General features: G+C 38.4%; 1 protein-coding gene across 4 annotated transcripts in view; it reads left to right on the forward strand.

Annotated features, from left to right (window-relative positions):
• Nucleotides 1-469: 469 nt before the first annotated feature.
• The window catches only part of nf1a (neurofibromin 1a), a 73,427-nt gene continuing 53,256 nt past the window's right edge, over nucleotides 470-20,640 (forward strand). For 2 of the 4 annotated variants that reach the window (XM_055045707.1, XM_055045710.1), the window contains exons 1-27: nucleotides 480-764; nucleotides 5,911-6,054; nucleotides 6,503-6,586; nucleotides 6,893-7,083; nucleotides 7,914-8,020; nucleotides 8,464-8,531; nucleotides 8,624-8,699; nucleotides 9,325-9,482; nucleotides 9,566-9,739; nucleotides 9,858-9,986; nucleotides 10,080-10,154; nucleotides 10,253-10,384; nucleotides 10,546-10,683; nucleotides 10,885-10,998; nucleotides 11,569-11,648; nucleotides 11,951-12,074; nucleotides 12,179-12,425; nucleotides 13,672-13,745; nucleotides 14,052-14,135; nucleotides 15,565-15,948; nucleotides 16,321-16,460; nucleotides 17,662-17,784; nucleotides 17,883-17,966; nucleotides 18,149-18,265; nucleotides 18,585-18,766; nucleotides 18,890-19,101; nucleotides 19,715-19,876. In XM_055045707.1, coding sequence (XP_054901682.1) covers nucleotides 705-764; nucleotides 5,911-6,054; nucleotides 6,503-6,586; nucleotides 6,893-7,083; nucleotides 7,914-8,020; nucleotides 8,464-8,531; nucleotides 8,624-8,699; nucleotides 9,325-9,482; nucleotides 9,566-9,739; nucleotides 9,858-9,986; nucleotides 10,080-10,154; nucleotides 10,253-10,384; nucleotides 10,546-10,683; nucleotides 10,885-10,998; nucleotides 11,569-11,648; nucleotides 11,951-12,074; nucleotides 12,179-12,425; nucleotides 13,672-13,745; nucleotides 14,052-14,135; nucleotides 15,565-15,948; nucleotides 16,321-16,460; nucleotides 17,662-17,784; nucleotides 17,883-17,966; nucleotides 18,149-18,265; nucleotides 18,585-18,766; nucleotides 18,890-19,101; nucleotides 19,715-19,876 — 3,663 coding nt within the window. In that variant the 5' untranslated portion in view covers nucleotides 480-704. Of the gene's footprint in view, nucleotides 765-5,910; nucleotides 6,055-6,502; nucleotides 6,587-6,892; nucleotides 7,084-7,913; nucleotides 8,021-8,463; nucleotides 8,532-8,623; nucleotides 8,700-9,324; nucleotides 9,483-9,565; nucleotides 9,740-9,857; nucleotides 9,987-10,079; nucleotides 10,155-10,252; nucleotides 10,385-10,545; nucleotides 10,684-10,884; nucleotides 10,999-11,568; nucleotides 11,649-11,950; nucleotides 12,075-12,178; nucleotides 12,426-13,671; nucleotides 13,746-14,051; nucleotides 14,136-15,564; nucleotides 15,949-16,320; nucleotides 16,461-17,661; nucleotides 17,785-17,882; nucleotides 17,967-18,148; nucleotides 18,266-18,584; nucleotides 18,767-18,889; nucleotides 19,102-19,714; nucleotides 19,877-20,640 lie in introns of all 4 variants that reach the window. The other 2 variants (XM_055045711.1, XM_055045709.1) reach the window with 2 other exon arrangements.

The following is a 20,640-nucleotide window of genomic DNA, read 5'->3' on the forward strand; positions in this document are numbered from 1 at the left end:
CAAAGAAGAAGGAGACGCAAGCTACCGCCCTCTTTCTGCACGCGACGGTGTTGTTATCGAACCGATATCTGACATTTAGTTATTGAAAACATCCTGACGACAAACGAGCATTTAGTTCCTAAACCAACTGCGGAAGTATACCAAAGTAGCTCTCCTTCAAAGTAAATTAAGAGAATTACTAACACGAATCACAGTTGCATTTTTAATAATAGGTAACGCCAGAGTTATTAATAATGTCCTTTTTCACTGTATCTGAATAAGTTTGGTATTTTCAGGCATATATGTTAATAGCCGTGACATACAATAAAACATTTCATGAGAAACATAATGGTTGGGAAATCTGAAGAAAATAGTTCAGAATTGGAGAGGCTTCTGTTCTGCTTAAGATGCAGTATGACAATTTCAAAAATAATAAATGTATTCGAGCAGCAAAAGCCCGTAAACAGAAGGGTCAAGTATTTGCCTGGAAGCCATTAGTTTCAGCTAACTTGATCCAACGCCTCCCTTCAGTTGACCGAAGAAGACTTCCGGTGGCTTGTCATGGCGGTGGATCCATGGTGAATCCAATAGAAAGGGGGAAATATTTGCCCGCTTTGTCCTTTCTGAGCCACCCAAGTCATATTTTCATGGGGAAATACGTCTGTCCACCCCGACTCTAAACCTCGGACTTGCCAGCAGAGCTGTGTGTGTCCCCACGGCCGGCCATGGCGGCTCACAAACCAGTGGAATGGGTCCAGGCCGTGATTACCCGATTTGATGAGCAGGTAAAATGGGCTAATTGAGGTGGGCTAATTCAGCGGCTTTGTTGTAGCAGCGCAGAGGTTTTGCTCTGGACACAGATGTGACATGCACATCGAGTTAGGAAGCGGGTTTGTTTCCAGCCAACTAAAGAAATCAACCTGTGTTTGAAACACTAAAGATGAGCTCGGTGCTGCTAGCGTCGTTTCTTCCCAGCTCTCATGTTTCTCGCAGTTCAGCCGCCTTGGGAAGAAGCGCTCAGATTTCGAAAGATGTGCAGTAAAACATCGTTACGTTCGTTTTAAAGATGAATGAGCTGCGTGGAGCTACTTGGCTAAATTTATTTGATCCCGGATAGCAAGCTAACAGTAGCAGGCCAAATACAGCCGGTCGTAAACAAATGCTTTGCTAAAATTCCTGCTGTGGAGTCCGAGCCAGTTTTGCTTCCTTCTCATAGTTTAATGTTCAGACATGTGCGGCGACATGAAGCTCTGTGCTTCCTGTTAGCAGGTGAAACAACAAAGTTCTTTTCCTCTTTTTTTTTTTGTTTTGTTTAAAGAACCCGTTTTTTGACGCGATCTTGGCATTGCTTCTGGAAAACACTTGGAAAAATGATAATCGTAAAATCAGAGAGTGCTGACGTCAGTGTTCCGATCACTTATTACTGTCTTTGTTTTCAAAGCCTCTTAGAGGTTTTTCTTCAAGTGTTAAGTGGAATAAATTATGGCTGTTAAACAGATTTAGCAGCTCAACTTGGATTACGGCAGTTAAGAGTTATTACTACTCTGAACTCCAACTAAAGCCTTTCTGATATTTTGGTTAATCTTGGTAACATTATTTGTGACCCGAACAGTTTTATTTCCTTCAAGCTCTTTTGTTGTGAAGTTGGAAAAATGGATGAGAAGGGGAATACTTACGAGCTTGAGTTCGTTTGTGGGTATATTTTCTAATACACAGCTCTATCTTGTCTGTTACTCAGAGTGGACCAATTTATTTTAATAAATCGGTGGACCGATTTATTGGACAGCCGATTTCCTTAATTTTGGAGATCTGCAGATATTTGCATGTGGAGCCGATCTTATCTTCCTCGGCAAAGGTCTAAAAGTCAACCTTCTGCTCTCCTGTAAGAGAAATTGACTGATACACCAGGTCATGTCTGACCTGATAATGTTTGCAGTTATCAATAGTCACCCCACTGTTGCCAACTCAGTGACTTTGATTTAGCGACATTTCAGACAACAAAAAGTGATATCAGCCAAAACTGGAATCAGCAGGTCAGACTTTTTAAAAATCAGTAATTGGTGATCGACCAGAAAACTGCAATCGATGCACCCATCCTTTTCACTTTCCTAGCAGACATTTAGCTGCTCCTGTTTGGTTTCTTCTGCTTCAGCTCTTCTGCTTTATAACTCAGCCCTAAAAGAAATAAAGATCACAGAAAACTATTCAGGAGGACTTGTGAGATTGACTAGAGGTCTTGTCACATTCTTATCTTAGTTGGAACATTTATTGCCTTTCTATTTAATTTATTTATCATAGCTGAATTTGTGGCCCTCTCTTCTTCTCTGGTTCCTTGGTTTACTCCTTTTCCTGTTCTCATCCCTCTCAGCTGCATCTCTTTCCACAGCAACAAGTTTGTTAAAATGACATTTCTAAGTAGTTTAACCGTTGTCTTTGCTGAGCTGGCATCTAAACTATTTACACTTTTTGACTTGTTGCCTCTTTTCCCAACCTTATGTGGTGCATGTTAAAAAATTTTTTTTTTAGAACTTACATTTTTATTACTTTTACAGAGCAATTATACAGCCATACACCATTCATAACACAAATGTTGACAATATGAAGTTTTCCATAAAATAAAATACTTAGTGAAAGTAGTTGATGTGGCAAATATAGCATAAAAAACAAGAAAAACTTGATGTTGACCAGTAGGAGAAAAGGTGACTGAGTACCTGCCAGTTTGAAGGAAAGGTAATTGACAATGTGAAGACAAGAAAGAAAACGGTAAATAAACTGAAATTCAAAGAGGAAATGTCAAAGGAGAAAATCTGCGATTAAAAAAAAAAAGGTGACGGTAAATATACAATAAAAAATACAAATTCTGAAAAAATTAAAAAAAGAATTAAATGAAACATGACCCTAACTAAAAACATAAAATAAATACAAAATATGAAGTAAAAATTGAAAAAGAAAACTAAACTATAAGATTGGAAAGAAAATAGTAATAAAAGAGCCAGTATAATAATAATGGATGCAAGTCATCACTTAATAAGTTAATCTAAAGTAGATTGATTTTATTGCTCAACTAAAGATTAACTGACAAGCAGTCTCTTTCTTAAAAACATTTTAAGAATGTTTTTTTTCATGCAACTGCCTTTCCATAACACAAGGGGCTAAATTTTTCATAATATGCTGATTATTATGATTAAATTTCACTATTATTTTGTGTCAATTCTGTATTAAAGCTGCAGCATGTAACTTTTATTGGAAAAAAATATTTATTTTCTTGTTGAAACTGTCACTATGTGGTGATGGGTTGGGCAGAAACATAATTTGGAAAAAAATGAAGCTCCTCTGGAAACAACCAGGAGGAGGGTCTTAGTGCTGTCAATCACCCTCCTGTCCGCTGTTAGCTCTCCGCTATGCCAAATGGAAATGGCTTGTACTTGTTTGCATATTTAAATACTGACTGAATAAATAGAATATTTTTCTCACGTTACATATTTAAAAGGTATAACAAAAATAGGAGCCTCTTATGCTGTTCACTAGAAAAATTAAAGATGGAAAAAACAGTTAATTTCACATGAACAGACATATTCATATAGAAGTACTGTACTGTCTGTGGATGCAATAGAAGAGGCTTGGCTCATACCGGTCCTCAAAATCAGCCTTACTTATTTGGTTCTGTTTTCACCCACAATCGTTCTGCCTCATCCCTTCTGCTTTTCTGTCTTCACATCGTAGAACATCATTAATGTCTGAATGAGTAGTTAATGCTTCTCCAACTCGGCTGAATGAGTGCTATGAGAGTGAAATTTGAGAAGCTCGTCGAGTGTTTAAGTTTCAAAACAGATACACAAAAAGTATGTTTTGCATCCCACACAACTTTGTTTCTACTTTTTCTCTTTTCTGTTCTTGCTCTGGCCCTGCCATCGTTATTCCTGTGTTTCCTTTCCGTCAAATTGATCCACTCATGATCTGACCAGCCATGGTGCTTCATTTGCTCTGCCCTGCCATCATGTGGACAATATATGTATAACAGGCAACAGCTTTAATGTGAATAATCAAATGAATGATGTTTGTGAGGCAGCACATAAATTCTGATTATGGTCTGAATTTTGTCATTATCTGTTTATGTTTCCAGTTTTCAAAAAGAAAACTGGAAACAAATGGAGGAAAGGTTTGCGATATGAACAGGCTTTTTACTTTGTAACTATACTCACGTCATTTTATTACACATATCATTTTTCTGCTTTAAAACATTTTTTTTTTTACTAGGCTCAACTTCGGTCAGTTTCTCTGTTTTGAGATGATTTCATTCGATATAGTGAGCTGATGAAGCGCTTCATGTGCATTCTGTGCTTGTGTACTAAGAAATGCATCTGCAGTTTTATAGAAATTAACATTTTCTGTCCTTCCCAATATTTAGGATTCTGCAATATGGTCCAATATTAGTATGCTTGCCTTTATGCAGGGCTCTATAATGCCTCAGCACAGATGAGGTTTCATTTCATTAAAGTTCATTTAAACACAACAGTCACTTCACCCTTTAAAACATCAGAAATTAGGAGAGAGAAATTAGAGCACAGGAGCCCCTGTGTTGGGTATTTGACATTACTATAAATGATTTTATTATTACTGTGTGCTGAACATTTCATGAGGAGAGATCAAAATGTTGCCACACATGGGAAATTTTGGTCCATCACAATGAAGGCACTCAAAGAAATTGCAAACACACATGCAATAAAATCCTTATACCACAAAATGTGATAAGTGGGAAAGGCATGCTTTTTTTTTTTTTTTTGCCGTCCTTTATTTCGATTCACAAGCAAACAGGAGCCGGTTCCTCTAGTTACATAGTATGGTCCCACTTGAAAGGCTTTAAACAGACTGTCTGTCTCATTCTGTCATGCCTGCTCCATTAACACATGCCTCTATGGAAAGCAATCCAGCTCAAATATGCATAATTTTTAAAACATAAACAACACTTAATTGTTTTATACCTGCTTGGGGTTAAACCATTTCTGGCCTCACCTGGAATCAGATTTTGGGGTTATGCAGACTAAAACACAACAGACTTAATTGATGAAAATGGGTTTTCTTAGATTTTTAAATTCATGTAAGATTTTTATTATCATATATGCTACATACTGACTCAAACAGCTTTGTAACCCTAGGTCACAAAACAGGTAACGGATTCAGCATTCACAGAGGAGTCTGTCAAGGTTGTGGAAGTTAATCATAATTATTTATAAAGCCTGTCGATATGCTGTCCTTTCCAATTAAAAACAGTAGAATGACTGGAACTGATGTAATGGACCAGCCAATAATAAGTCGGTTGTAGGATCATACAACCCTTTTGTTGAAATGTGAAGATCAAATCCCATTAACTCTTTAAACCATGAATCTGTTTTCTAAGGCCTCTGGACTTCAACCAAGTTTAGAACATAGCGGAGCTGTTTTCCCTGAAGACCATCCGCTTCCACTATTTAACCTGAAAGTAAAAGAAGATTTGAAATACCTGGGAGTTGTGCTGAAAAAGAATAAATCGGTGTCTGATGTGGTGAATATCTAGAACTATTCATATGGTAGGAGTCTATTAGGTAGGATGGAGAGCCTCTCCAGATTTATCTACCCGACTTGTTCTCTTTCTGCATTGACCAAGATGATCATCGGCCATCATTGGTGGCCATGGCTACTAGCGTGGCAGCCTCTGTTGTGGTGAACCAGCTGTGGCGTAACAGAGAGAAAATTGACGAGCTTGAGCAGCATGTTCACCTAAGTGATTGACAGCGCTCAGACCCTCCTCCTTGCTCTGATTGTTTCTGATGAAGCAGTAAATTTGTTCAGATGGGAGTGGGTCTACAGGGAGAATGATGAGCAGCTCCATATTTTTCACAGATCTGTCTCATACTGTCATGACATTGACATTGTGTTTTTGTTTTCCTCCAGCTTCCTATTAAGGTTGGACATCAAAACACACACAGCAAAGTCAGCACGGACCACAACAAAGAATGCTTGATCAACATCTCAAAGTACAAGTTCTCCCTTGTTATCAGTGGCCTCACCACTATACTCAAAAATGTCAACAACATGGTAAGTGTTGCAGTAATCACACTAATCTGTTTGTGTAAAAAGCCAGTAATAGCGACAACTGATTTTTTTTTTCATTACTGTCACAATTACTGTTCTTCTGTTTCCAACTGACAGCATCGTGAACTTGATTGTTCTCGGTAGTCACATGCAGACTGAACTTGTTTGAGATAACTCCATGAAGAATTTTAGTGAACACAAAAAGTGTTCTAAGCTCTTAATAAATGTAGGATGAGCATATCATAAGTTACTAACTCAAAGCTGCCTGAGAACATGGCTAATAGTTCAATGCATGAGTAAATTCTATTGTGTGGTGCCGAACTGACTGACTGGTTGTTTCTGGCCAAGCAGTAGACTTCTGTACAGGAGCTCAATTTCTATTTTTTTTTATTTGTGTGTTTATCTTTAACTGCTCCAATGCATTATATTGATGGGTTTACTTTTCCATCAGCGAATATTTGGAGAAGCCTCCGAGAAGAATCTCTATCTTTCTCAGCTCATCATCCTTGACACACTTGAGAAGTGCCTGGCAGGGGTGAGTATTTTCTCAGATTTCTTTGACAAATTTCCTGCATAGTACTATATTTAAAATGTTTGTAGAATTATTGTGCAAACAGAAAAAAAGGAAACTTCACCAGTAACCCAATTTGTATAAATAGAAATATATAAGTTTTACATTTCCTGTAACTCATCTCTTGATCTTGAACTGTGAGAATATGTGATTACCTTTTTTTCTTTTCTTTTTTTTGTAGCAGTTGTTGACTCATTGCTAATCCACTATTTCAAACAAGACAATCAAATGAAACTGCTGACATTCTTTTCTTCTCTTCCATCTCCGCAGCAATCTAAAGACTGCTTGCGTTTGGATGAGACCATGTTGGTGAAGCAGTTGCTGCCAGAGATATGTCATTTCATCCACACGTACCGTGAGGGCCACCAGCACGCGGCAGAGCTGCGCGCCTCTGCCTCAGCCGTCCTGTTCTCTTTGAGCTGCAACAACTTCAACGCCGTTTTCAGCCGCATCTCAACGAGGTGAGGCATTTATCCAGTGCACTGTTATTTTAAATGCTTCTCAAACCAGGAGTGATGTGTATGTGCTGCTCAATGTGCTAAAAGCAGAGAAATAACTTCTCAATACAGAAAAACTGTTTACACCCCGTCGTTGGCAGCCATGATTACTAACCTGAGCTTTATGCCAGACTCTCTGCCGGTCTAGTGGGAACTAGCTGCTGTGAAGCAGAGAGAAAGGGGGAGGGTATGACCAACACTTCTACTAGGATGACTGACTGACCTCCTCATTAGTTATAACTAAGCTGTATATTTCTGCAGATAGCAGTAGGAGCACAGGGAGAGGCAAAGGAGCTTCACCTTTTAAATTGTTTTTTACAGATGATGTATCTCAGGCTGTACTTATCATTTTAAGCCAGAATCATTAAGAATCAACTGATATTTTAAGTATAAATTTCCGTTGAGTTCTCTCAAACTCCTCGGTTGAACACATAGCTGCGTTGAAAACTGTCGCCTCTGCATACGATGCGCCAGCTCTATGACAGAGCTACATGGTTCCCCAGGTGTGAGCACTTTTTAAAGGACGCATTCACGCTTTCATTTTTTATTTTTTTTGGTGGGGAAGAAATTGTGGTATTGAGAAACTGCTGAAGACATCTCTGGAGCTTCTGTACAGTTTCTTTCCCTATCGACAAAGTGTCTCGCTCAAAACCCCAAATAAATAGTGAATATATTTTGAACAATTTATTAATGAACCATGTCTATTATTCAAATAAACAATATTAATTTGATCAGTTCTCAAAGGCCATTTTACATCCAACCATCCCAGGTAAATGAAAGCTTTTCTGTCGCAGGCTGCAGGAGTTGACAGTGTGTTCAGAAGATAATGTGGATGTTCATGACATCGAGCTCATGCAGTACATCAATGTGGACTGTTGCAAATTGAAGAGGCTCCTGCAAGGTTGGAATTTGCTTATTTAATATTGTTGGTCTTCTTGAAAAATACAACTTTAAGAATAGTTAAATTTCTATTTTGCTATTCTATTTAACATTATGTAATCATTAATTTTATGTTTGGTATTTTAAAAGTGATTTTCTTTTGTAGAAATTATTTGTCACTTATGTTAAAGGATTTTTTTTTTATTCAAAAGAAGCTAAATCTTGTTGATCATGATTGTTGTATGATGAACCATTCAAAGAGCTGAATACTTTTCATATGAGATCTTGATCTCAGTGTGGCTTTACCTGGTTAAATGAAGGAAATAAAAAATAAATAAGAAAACATATGTATGCATATCTGCTGTTTGTATGTACCTGTGTTTCAGTTTGAAGATCAGCCGTTATATTCTCCAGACACATCAGGAGATTTAGTTGTGTATGATGTTTTTTTCTTCTTTTCATTAGAAACCGTGTTAAAGTTTCGGGCTCTCAAGAAAGCCGCACAGCTTGCTGTCATCAACAGTTTAGAGAAGGTGTTTTCTCACTACAATACAGAATAAAACCATCATTTCATTTACTTCATGGAACCAGAATAAGATTAAATGATCCTGGTATATCTCTGCAGGCATTTTGGAACTGGGTAGAAAATTATCCTGATGAATTTACGATGCTATACCAACGCCCTCAGACAGATATGGCAGGTATGTATAGATTTAATATTTGTTAACTTTGAACCGGACTGTCATTCTGAAGAAGACGTACAAGGGTTGTCTTATGGAGTTGATGATTTCTATGATGTCACCAAACGCATTTGGGTCATTTGTTTCCCAAGACAAAAATTGCAAAACAAAGTCAAATGGTTATATCCAAAACATTATATCCTCAAGGAGGCAGCTAAAAGCTAGGACACAGAGCTATTACAAGCAGAAGGCTCAATGCTTCCGTCAAACTAATGGCCAGGACGTCATTACCATAATATATCCATGTCTAAAATAACCTTTGCTCTGATTTTAGCTTTATTTGGAGATTACTACTGTGCTGGTTACCTGCTTTCAGTAGAGAGAAAGAACTCAGTCAAAGTCTTTCTAGATAACCACTGATGTGGGTACATTCTTGAAAAAAATAACATTTAACCAGAAACTTCAAAGACCACTAAATGAATGTAATATGAATTGAACAGTTTCTGTTTTCTGTTTAGGATCCAAATAAATTTTGTCATTAAATCCTGTGTTGCTCACAAAGTGAATTGGATCTGCTTCTCCTGTGAAGTGCTTTGAGGGGGAAATTGTTGTGAATTGGCACTAACATATGTTGTTTCATTCACAGAAGCGGCAGAGAAGTTGTTTGACCTAGTAGACAGTTTTGCAGAGAGTGCCAAGAGGAAGGCAGCTGTATGGCCGCTCCTGATCATTCTTCTGATACTTTGTCCAGAGATTACTCATACAATCTCTAAAGACACAGTAGAAGAGAGCAAGGCCAACAAGGTGGACTGAAGGAACTCTCGACAATCACATTTAAACAGGTCATTGGTGTCTTCAGTCACTTCACTTCTGTGTTGTATCTGCAGAAACTCTTTTTGGATAATTTGCGGAAAGCTCTAGCCGGCCAGTGTGGGGGCAAACAGCTGATGGAGAGTGCTGCCATTGCCTGTGTCAAGCTTTGCAAAGCTTCTACTTACATCAACTGGGAGGATCATTCAACCATTTTTCTTCTGGTCCAGTCTATTGTCATGGATCTCAAGGTCTGACGTCTCTCTCTTTTTTTTTTTTTTTCCCTTTATTGAAATAACGACAAAATGTCGATCTGTATAAAAGTCAGGGGTCATTTACATTAGCTGTAAGATTTTCTTGTTCCTCCAGACTCTGCTGTTTAACCCAGCCAAACCGTTCTGGAGGGGGACCAGCAGTCAGAACGCTGACGTGGAACTCATGGTGGATTGCTTTGTTTCATGTTTCCGCATCAATCCTCACAACAACCAGCACTTTAAGGTAGATTGACAGGAAGTAGAACTCTTTGTATACACACACCGCTTGTGATTAAATGTGCTGCCTTTGACTTCATTTTTCCTCTTTGCTCTTTAGGTCTGTTTGGCCTCCTCCTCCCCCTCAACCTTTCACTTTGTCTTAGTCAACTCATTGCACAGAATCATTACCAATGTAAGTGTATAGAACACATTTTCTGATACCTTACTCACTTGCTTTTTTAAAAAAAAAAAACATTTTGACTTTACTTTTGTTGTGTCGCCTACTTTCAGTCTCATCTAGATTGGTGGCCGAAGATCGACGCAGTGTACCATTACTCTGGAGAGCTTCGCTTCATGTTCTCAGACACCCTGAACAGGGTGGTGCAGAGCACTGGCACTCATGCTCCATTACGCATGACACCGGTGAGCTGATGACTGCCATCCATACAGCTGACATATTGCAATAGTTGTTATAAGTATTTATTGGAAAGCCTTTATTGAAGGACTGTTAGAAGATAACACATTTGGAAATGCTACTTGTAGTTGCAGTAATTGTCACCACTGGGCCCTTTGTCTCACTATAGAGTCTGACATTCATTGGAAAGAAGACCACAAGCCTTAAGTTTAAAGAGAAAGCCACAGAGCAAGACACTCGAAGTTATAAGTGCCTTCTTCTCGCTCTGGTCAAGCTCATCCATGCAGACCCAAAGCTGATGTTGCACGTAAGTAAACCTAACATGGTGTCTTTGATAAAAAGAACTGATGTTAATGCAATTCTTTTGCTCAGGCTGATTTTTTTAAAAATTTATTTAATGGTCTTATGTTGATTTAAGTGGAATTCAGCTAATTGTGAGGCTACAGCAACAACATCTATTTAAGTCAGAATTATTTTAGCTTGATTTTCCACTTTGTTTATGTGATAGAATCCAGTGAAGCAAGCTTCAGAGATCCAAAGCAGTACAGCAGAACTCATCACTGGCTTGGTGCAACTGGTTCCTCTGAACACCACTACTCAGCTGTCACAAGAAGCCATGGAGGTCAGACTGTCCTTTTCTCACTGCCATGCCATACCTAAATCACTCCATCTCCTGCCCATTAACATAGTGAATACACTCAGACTTGACTCTGATGTATACCCTTTAAATCATTTGTATCTATTTATATAAGTGGTTACACTGCAATTAATTGATTTCTAAGATGCAAATAAAAAATGATCTGTTAATGGAATGTGGTGGACTTCAGTGTAACATGTAACAGTTGATGAGTTAAAACTATGGAAGCTTTGTGGCATTCAACAAAATGAGCATTAAAAATAAGTCACAATAGTTAGTCATTAGTGTACCAGTACTTATATTATTATTAATATAGATTTGATCCAAAGGTGACTGCTCTCCTGACACATTGTACACTTATGTCTGTGAATCAGTAGAAATCAGATAATCTTTCCATCTGTAGACGAGACCTGAACACAAGAGAATTTCAACTAAACTTTACATAAAGTAATGATTTTATTATAGTTACTCATCAATGTTTTATGTCGTGGCAGTAATTCACTAATATATAAAGGTTTTTTTCCCTTCCCTCTCTTCTCTTTGTTTAATTTTCAGGCTCTGTTAGTTCTGCACCAGCCAGAGACCATAGAGCTGTGGAATCCTGATGCCCCCATTGAGACATTTTGGGACATCAGGTACTAAACACTCCCCTGGCCTCTGTCAGTAGATTAGAATATACTTTATCGATATTCTATCAGTTAATAAATTCTATCAATTATAATTAATTACACATTTTGTAATTCAGTGCAATCTAAATTTTTGTTTTAGAAGAAAAGGTATATAAGTGACGCCTTCATATTAGAATTGTTTTTAATGGATACATTCATCATCATATTTACTAGCTTACTAGCAGACATGACCAAACCTGCTATGGCCTTTTAATATACATCCTTTGTGGACAAATCCATCAATATATTTTTGTTTGTTCTGTTTTCAGTTCGCAGGTGCTTTTCCTAATCTGCCGAAAGTTAATTGGCCAACAAATGGTGAACAGAACAGAGGTTCTAAAATGGCTGAGAGAGATCCTTATCTGCAGGAACAAGTTTCTGCTCAAGAATAAGGTGCCGTCTGTTTTCTTATTGATGGCACAATGCTTCTCTGAAAGCTGTAATGGCGTGCACGTCGTTATTTATGCTTAACAATGTGTTTGTCCTGATTATCCCAGGAGTGTGCCACCATGGGGGGTGGCATTCCCATCTGTCGGCAGGCGCAGACTAAACTTGAGGTCTGTCTCTACCTGTTCCTGTGGAGCCCAGACACGGAGGCGGTGCTGGTGGCCATGTCATGTTTCCGTCATCTGTGTGAAGAGGCCGACATCCGCAGTGCAGCGGATGAGGTGCCCGTCCAGAATATTCTCCCCAACTATGCCACTTTCAGTGAACTGGCTTCTGTGAGCACCATGATAGGAACAGGTCAGTACTTTTGGTTTGCTTTTTATTAAATTAGCCTCTGCCTTGGTAATTAGATTTTTTTACAAACTTGATTGGCTGATTCCTGAAAAAGAAAACAAAGAAATTTGTTCTGAGTAATCAGTTGATCTAAATTTACCGATCATATAATTTAGACTAGATTAAATGCAAAATTGCATTAATTTCTAGACAGCATGAACATGTTTGATCACACCTTATTTTTACCCTTATCATTATTACATACATATCATTATTACATAATGATAAGAATGGTTATATGGGTACATGACCAATATGCTACCATCTTGCCATATTGATAAGTTCACTGAGTCATCTATTTGATATAAATGGTGCTGCTTTGCTGTCAGCAGTTTATTGTATTTGCCTAGGCGTGTCACCATAACAAATTTTGCTGGACAATAATTGTCCCAGAGGTTATTTGTTGTTTTGAGATCATTTTCAAGTAATGTGAAAGTGATGGCATAATAACAACAATGTAAGAAGATATTCTCAAAGATCAATAAACTTTACACTCTAATAAACATTTAACATAGTCACTTTAAGACTCTTTAAATATACAAAATAAATAAACAAAAGCAAAACATCAAATGAAATGAATTATAAAGTCTCCGGAAACAAATCTGTCCTTCAAAAAAGGCTAGTAGAGACCAAAGCAGCAAGCTGAAGATTTATCATCCAGTTTTTAGTAGAAAGAAAGAAAAAAGAGAGAAACAATAAATGATGCTCATGGAAATTATTGAGTTCATTTTAATTTACTATAAAATTAATTGACTTATTGCGACAGGCCTATGTTTGGATAGGGTCTGATAATGGAAAATGAATCTGGCCGGGTTGGACCAGAACTGTACGTGTTGGAGGCGGTCTTGTTGGAATCAGGGCATGCTTAGTGAAGAGCCATCAAACTGTTTGGAGGCTCCCACCCTAAGAAGCAACTGTGGCTGAAGAGGAAGGAAACAGTCTAGGCTGGTCATGGAGCCTCCAATATAACACTCACTTAGGTCTAATTAGCCTGTGATGGGTCAGCCTGGGGCAGGGGTGTACTGTAATCAAACACTGAGTTACATCAAAATCTAGAAAGTTTTGAAATTAGTTCAATTGGGCACATTTTTCCCATCCTATAAACTGATATCCACTGTAAATGTCACATAGCCCTGTGACGGTCAGATGAACCTTTTTTTTTTCAGATTTTCATAGTTGTTCCTTGGCAGCATGTTTTTTTCCCCCACAGGCCGCTCCACCTTACAGAAAAGAGTGATGGCCTTGTTGAGAAGAATAGAGCACCCTACACCAGGAAACATTGAGGTATTACTGTTCCACTCTCACATGCTTCCATTGAATGTTGCCTTTTTAGTGACAGCTTTCAGTTTGGTTTAAAGTTAGTTGAAGTTTTAAGATTTTAAAACCCTCCCTATATGTTTAAAAAAAAAAAAAAAAAAAAGAACAAGGGATAGCGGGAAGGGCCCTAACTATGTCTTTTCAAGATTTTATTTTATTTAGGAGCTGACATGCTTTACTATATAAATATTAAACTTTAGGTACCTGTTTCCTGCCAGTTGTTTTGGATTTATTACTATTACTCACTTTGTTTTCCCGTGCTGCTTCATGTAGGCTTGGGAGGACACCTATGCTAAATGGGACCAGAGCACAAAACAGATACTCAACTTCCCTAAAAATAAGGCTGATGATGGACAGGTAAGCAGGTTGTTAGTCAATCTATTTTCTCAAAGCAGTGGCACTTTTTTTACACCTAAATACAATCTTCATGAAAATATATAATTAAAAATGTAAGTCTTCACAATTGTCAGCAATACAATGTTTTGTCTCTGAGGAGAGAAGACGTGTGGTCACCTGTTCAGCTGAGACAGAATTAAAATCCAATCCATCTTAGAGTAACTGTATAAATTAAAATTTTCAAATAAACATAGCCAGCACAAACATTTGCCATTACTGATTGGGGGTCACAGCAGGTGGCTAGAGCAGTTGCACAAAAAAATGACCTGATAAAGGATTAATTTCTTTGTTAATGAAAAGTAAAGCGTTAATAACAGGAGAGGGATAATGTTGAGTTTTTGGCAGTTGTATGTCAGCCAATGTTGTCCTTCGAGAATGCACTACATCCAAACAACATGCCAGACCAGCGGCCTCATGTATTAAAGAGTCCACAGTTTTCACACTAAAAATTGGCGCAGGGGAAACCTTTGAACAGTGCAGCACACATTTTTTTGATGTCTAAAATTGTGTGCACCCATGTAGCTGCACGTCTTTCCTTCATACATCCCAATTTGCGAGGAATAGAGCAAGGCTGCAGGTGCTGCCCTGTCTTCACCCTAAAATACATGATGTAAATTAACACAGAGACCCAGAAGGCTGTCAAATAACGATGGCAACAGATCTTGTTTTTAGTAGAGTAGTTTTAATAATAATAACAATAAGACATTTTATTTAAAACCTGTTGGAAAAAAATAACCTATGAATATTTTTTTATTACTCACAGACACAAACTACTGTTAAATCTTTTCAGGTTCCTCTGTGCGAATCATAGATTCCATGTTACACGTCATAAAATAACATTTTCACTTCTCTGTTTTGAACATTTGGAGCAAAACTTATTCAAGAACCCGCTTAACATCTTCACACTAATGTATTTCTTTGATAATATTTTTCCTAAATACATACGCAAGTCAGAGAATGCCACTACACAAACCTGCTGATGTTGAATCACAAATCCAGCTTTCTAATCCACACTGGGGAAAAAGCCTGTTTGTCACACTGAAAGTGGAGCAAAAATGCTGTGCTGTGTGGGTAGTACCTGTCCCCGTACAGCAGGGGGCGAATTCAGCATCAGAAACCACAAATACCCCCATCTGAAAGAACTGTAAGCTTTCAATAAATGTCATCAGAGTATAAGAAATGGTCAAATTGAGTTTCTGTCACTGTCCACAAATCATTTGTGAATCAACCATAACAGACTGTTCAGTCTATTATGGTTGAGCTCTGTATTTTCTGTCTCACCTGTATGTGGTTAGAAATGAAATGGAGTGGAGTCATTCCTTCACAGCAGACTTTATTTAGTACTGAAGATTTGAATAGATCATCACAGAATCTCTCTGTGTCCCCACAGCAGGAGTGGATAAATATGACAGGCTTCCTCTGTGCACTGGGAGGTGTATGTCTTCAGCAGCGCAACACTCCAGGACTCGCCACTTACAGCCCACCTATGGGCCCACTGAGTGACCGCAAACCCTCCATGATCTCAGTGGGGCCCGGTGACATGACCAACCCGACTCCCTCTTCCTGTCCTTCATCTACCTCCATCGAGACGCCCGTCAGCCGCTTCCTGGACCGACTGCTGGCTCTGCTGGTGTGTGGCCATGACAGAGTGGGCCTTCATGTCCGCACCAATGTCAAAGACCTACTGGGCCTGGAACTGAGTCCTGCACTCTATCCCATGCTCTTCAACAAACTGAAAAACAGCATCGGAAAGTTCTCTGACGCGCAGGGACAGGTTTGTTTAGCTATTGTATTATTTATTATTAGGAATTCTACATATCAACCATAAAAAAGGTAGTGAAGCATCTGTAAGCACAATAAAAGTGGGAAGAAGGTAGTCTCTGTTTGGAGAAACAGACCTTTGTAGTTATTATTTAAATTGTTTGATTATATTGTTCTTTGTGGTTTAGGTCCAAAACATTCAAGATTGAATTGATTCCAACTCTGAACTCTGTTACCTTGTGTATAATTTTTAAACTATTTTTTTAATTAGTCTGGATTTAAGGTTGAAGAATTCACCAACTAGTGAAAAAAGCAAAAAGTTGATTTGCTTAGTTTTTTGATTGATACGATGATGTCTAATCAATCACTCTAAAATTGTTTTCAGGTACCCATTACTGATGCGAACACCCAGTTTGTGGAACAGACTATAGCCATCATGAAAAATCTGCTGGATAACCATACAGAGGGCAGCTCTGAACACCTGGGACAGGCCAGCATTGAAACCATGATGCTCAACTTGGTCAGGTAGACCCCAAGAACAAAATGATTTTTTCATATCTCTTTCATTTGAACGAGCTGATATCTGAAGTTAGTTGTATGCAGCAAACATTTTTTAGAACAACATGATCCTTGTTAATGATCCTTATTAATTCCAGAAATACCCCAAATGACATGAACCAGCAATTTCCAAAAGTAATTGGTTTATCTTCCTTACCTATTGCACCAAAGAGTTTCAGTTCTTTGGTAGAAACTTTATCCCACTGATGGAATTCTTCTTGCTTAAAATATGCTAAAGCAGGCCATTAAAGAAAAGGTGGACTAGAGTGATCTAAGTTGTTACTGGACACATACAGACAGATTTTTGGTACATTTTATCTTAACTGGATCTCTAGTAGCGGAGTCTTTCTCCTGTGGAAATCCAACTTCTTGGAAGGAGTTGAACCCGCCCACATAGTTTACTGTTAATAAAGGAGAATTGGTCTTTAGCTGATGACTGTAAGCCAAGAAGCGTATCAAATTAGTGTAGTGGTGCAGTGACTGATGTAAGAGAGGTCAGTGTCCATGTGCTCTTGTAAGACTAGATGTACAAAAAGGAAGCACTTAGTGAGTCTGTGAGCTGAGTTGGGGAAGTGAACATATGGCTTGGCATAGAGGAAAGTGCCTTTGTATTGTAACGGTTAAGTCCCCACCACCTTGGCCCCACATCTGTGCTGGTAGGGGAAGTGCGATCCATAAACAGATGGAAACCCTGCTTTCTTTGGTACACTGAGCGAAGAAAATCAACGTATTGGTTTTGCAAAGAATTTGGCCGTGTTCTTTGAGTTATTTTCTGTACTGATATTCAGTGGCTTTCTACCAATACCCAAACTTAAAAAGAGCCATATGTTTGTACGTTAAGTTCTGAGTGTGATTTGGAGCTTGATGAAAGTCAGTACTTATAGTATTAGCATTTCAGAGTCAAATAATATGCTGTAATTTAAAAATAATGGTTTCATTAAGCAGCAATGTTTTTATATTTTATGAGATAAGAACATTTATGTCATCTGGTTTTAAAACAAACACTTTTTATACTAGCATTCACAGGTCCGTGTTGATTTGTATTGTCCTTGTCTCTCAGCTTATTCATGCTGTTACACGTTTTAAAAAATATGGAAAGAAAAAAGTGAGAAAATATTGTGAAAAAACACCCGATTTGAGGTGTTTTGATCTGTTTTACATCTTTCAGGTATGTGCGTGGTCTGACCAATGTGGTACACGCAATTCAGGTCAAAACCAAGCTCTGCCAGCTGGTTGAGGTGATGATGGAGAGACGGGATGACCTGTCCTTCTGCCAGGAGATGAAGTTCAGGTCAGTGTTTTAGGCTGACTAGACTTGAGATTTCTGCAAAAATGAACTCATACCAGTGTTACAAGTGTTGAACATTTCTTGCCTCTCCCTCTTTAAAGGAACAAGATGGTGGAGTACTTGACAGACTGGGTGATGGGAACCTCTAACCAGGCTGCTGATGATGACATCAAGTGTTTGACAAGGTGCAGCGCCTTGGACTCTTTTATGCTTTTCTATTTTTAGTTTTCAGTGTTAGTTTTTCCTTTTAGGCACTTTGTGGATTCTGACCGGTGAAAGGTGCTATTTAAAGTTTGTTTCCTTACAAAATGAATTCAGACACTGGGCACACCTCCCTCTCAACATTTTCCTTGCATGTAATCTGCAGAGATTTGGACCAGGCCAGTATGGAGGCAGTTGTCTCCCTTTTGGCAGGCTTGCCCCTACAGCCAGAGGAGGGTGATGGTGTTGAACTGATGGAGGCAAAGTCTCAGCTCTTCCTCAAGTAAGGCAAAATCCAGAACACTACTAGTGACATTATTTTTCATATAGTGATGGGAAGATGTCTTAATAATTTTAGGCTTTTATAAGAACAGAACAATTATTTTTCCAAATAAAAGATAAGAAAATATCTGAAACACTTACAGGTGCAGTACGTAACTTCTACATAAATGTGATTTTTCACATATGTCAACCATACACATATAATGTATCACCCTCCCCCATTATGTTGCCTGATGAAATAAACTCTAAGTCTAAAATATGATGACGGTGTGTTCATTTAGGGGTGAATTGTTAGACCTTGTACTTTGTGCTGTGTGCAGGTATTTCACCCTGTTCATGAACCTGTTGAATGACTGCAGCGAGGTCGAAGATGAGGGTCAGACAGTGGGGGGGCGGAAACGAGGAATGTCCCGGCGCCTGGCGTCCCTTCGCCATTGTACCATCTTGGCCATGTCCAACCTGCTCAATGCTAATGTGGACAGTGGCCTCATGCATTCCATTGGTCAGTATTCTGCTATGGATTTTGCCAGAATGTTGAGACTTTATTTGATTTTTTTGTTTGTTTTTTTACATTTCTGTTAAGATCTGCAGAGTAGAAACAATGTGTATCATGTTTTTTTTTTAGGTTTAGGCTATCACAAGGATCTGCAGACTCGAGCCACTTTCATGGAGGTGCTGACCAAGATTTTGCAACAGGGAACAGAATTTGATACGTTGGCAGAGACAGTCCTAGCTGACCGCTTTGAGAGACTGGTGGAGCTCGTTACCATGATGGGAGACCAAGGAGAGCTGCCCATTGCCATGGCATTGGCTAATGTTGTTCCTGGCTCTCAGTGGGTATGTCGTCCAGCTTTTTTGTATGATAGGTCAAAAATTTTGCATAAATACTTGTATTCTGCAGACTTTAGAAGAAGAAACTTACATTTGGATGCGTTTGACTTTGACTTGGCTTGGTGCCGAGGTATTATAACCAATGTGTTCCAAGCAACACAGAAAAGTAGTTCTTTAGTGAGGCTATGTTTTGCAAAATTGTTGAACTTCTGAATGTTTCTTGGCATTTTTATTTACAGTTAAATCTGAATAATTCTCCATCAAAGCACACTTCAGTTGTTACAAGAATTTAATTAGTGCATTATTTAAACCAGTATTAAATGTTCGCTTAGTCACCTTTGCACAAGAACAATGTGTGTTCATGCTACATTCATTAACATCACCACATTGCATAAAATAATGTTTCTGCGCTAAATACAAATGTTTTTTTAAATCCTAGCACAATGTCAGTTGTGATGTTTACTTTGTGAATTCTTTCTGTTGGTTGCTGGATCACAACTAATAATATCAGTTATTTTGGTTGATGGTTATTCTTTATTAAGAGTATTAGTTTCTGGATTGGTCAGCCTCTGCATAAAGTGTGTTTGTGGTCATGACCCATCTCATCTCTGATTTCCAGGATGAGTTGGCTCGAGTTCTGGTGACCCTTTTTGACTCCCGCCACTTACTCTACCAGCTGTTGTGGAACATGTTCTCTAAAGAGGTGGAACTGGCCGACTCCATGCAGACACTCTTCAGAGGGAACAGCCTCGCCAGCAAAATAATGACCTTCTGTTTCAAGGTGAAACCAAACAACACAGTTAGAATAAAGTCGAGGTCCTAAAAATGCTTTGGTCACAAGAATCGGGATTAGCGTCGCATGCTCAAATCTCACTCTTACGTGTCTCATAAATTTGAGGAAGACAAGCTTTGATATTTCTGACTCAAACGGACAACACACTGATATCACTGATATGTGGTAGAAGATCAGAACATTGTCATTCTACGATTAATAAAACTAAGTTGAGCGTTTATTTATTATTGACCAGTTGTTTCACTCTGGGTTTATGGAGAGACTTTAGATGTGTACTTCTTCTGAGAACAAAGGCAAATACTGAGTTTAGTGTCAGATATATACAGTTGAAACCAGAAGTTTACATATGTTATAAAAAGACTTGCATGCATTTCTTTCACACCGTCTGACATAAAATCAGAAAACATTTTTCCTGTTTTAGGTCAGTTAAAATTACTGTACCAACATTTGTTCTATTTCTAAATGCCAGAATGTTGAGGGAGAGATTTTTTTCAAGGCAATTGTTTTGTTTCTTTCTTCAAAATCAAAAGCTCACATACACTTTATTATTATAATTATGGTTGTATCTCCTTCCAGAAGCTTCTCTCAATAGTTGGCAGAAATTTTGGCCTGTTCCAACTGACAGAACTGGTGGAACGGAGCCATGTTTTTGGCTGATTTTTGAGCTTTGTCCTTACATTTTCAGTTGGATTACAGGGGCGGTGAGGCTGTCCTCTGGCTGTCCTCTGGCTGTCACTGGCTGTCCACTGGCT

Source organism: Poeciliopsis prolifica, unplaced genomic scaffold, assembly GCF_027474105.1.
Source record: "Poeciliopsis prolifica strain line A6 unplaced genomic scaffold, Auburn_PproV2 SCAFFOLD022, whole genome shotgun sequence".
In the NCBI taxonomy this organism is placed as follows: domain Eukaryota; kingdom Metazoa; phylum Chordata; class Actinopteri; order Cyprinodontiformes; family Poeciliidae; genus Poeciliopsis; species Poeciliopsis prolifica.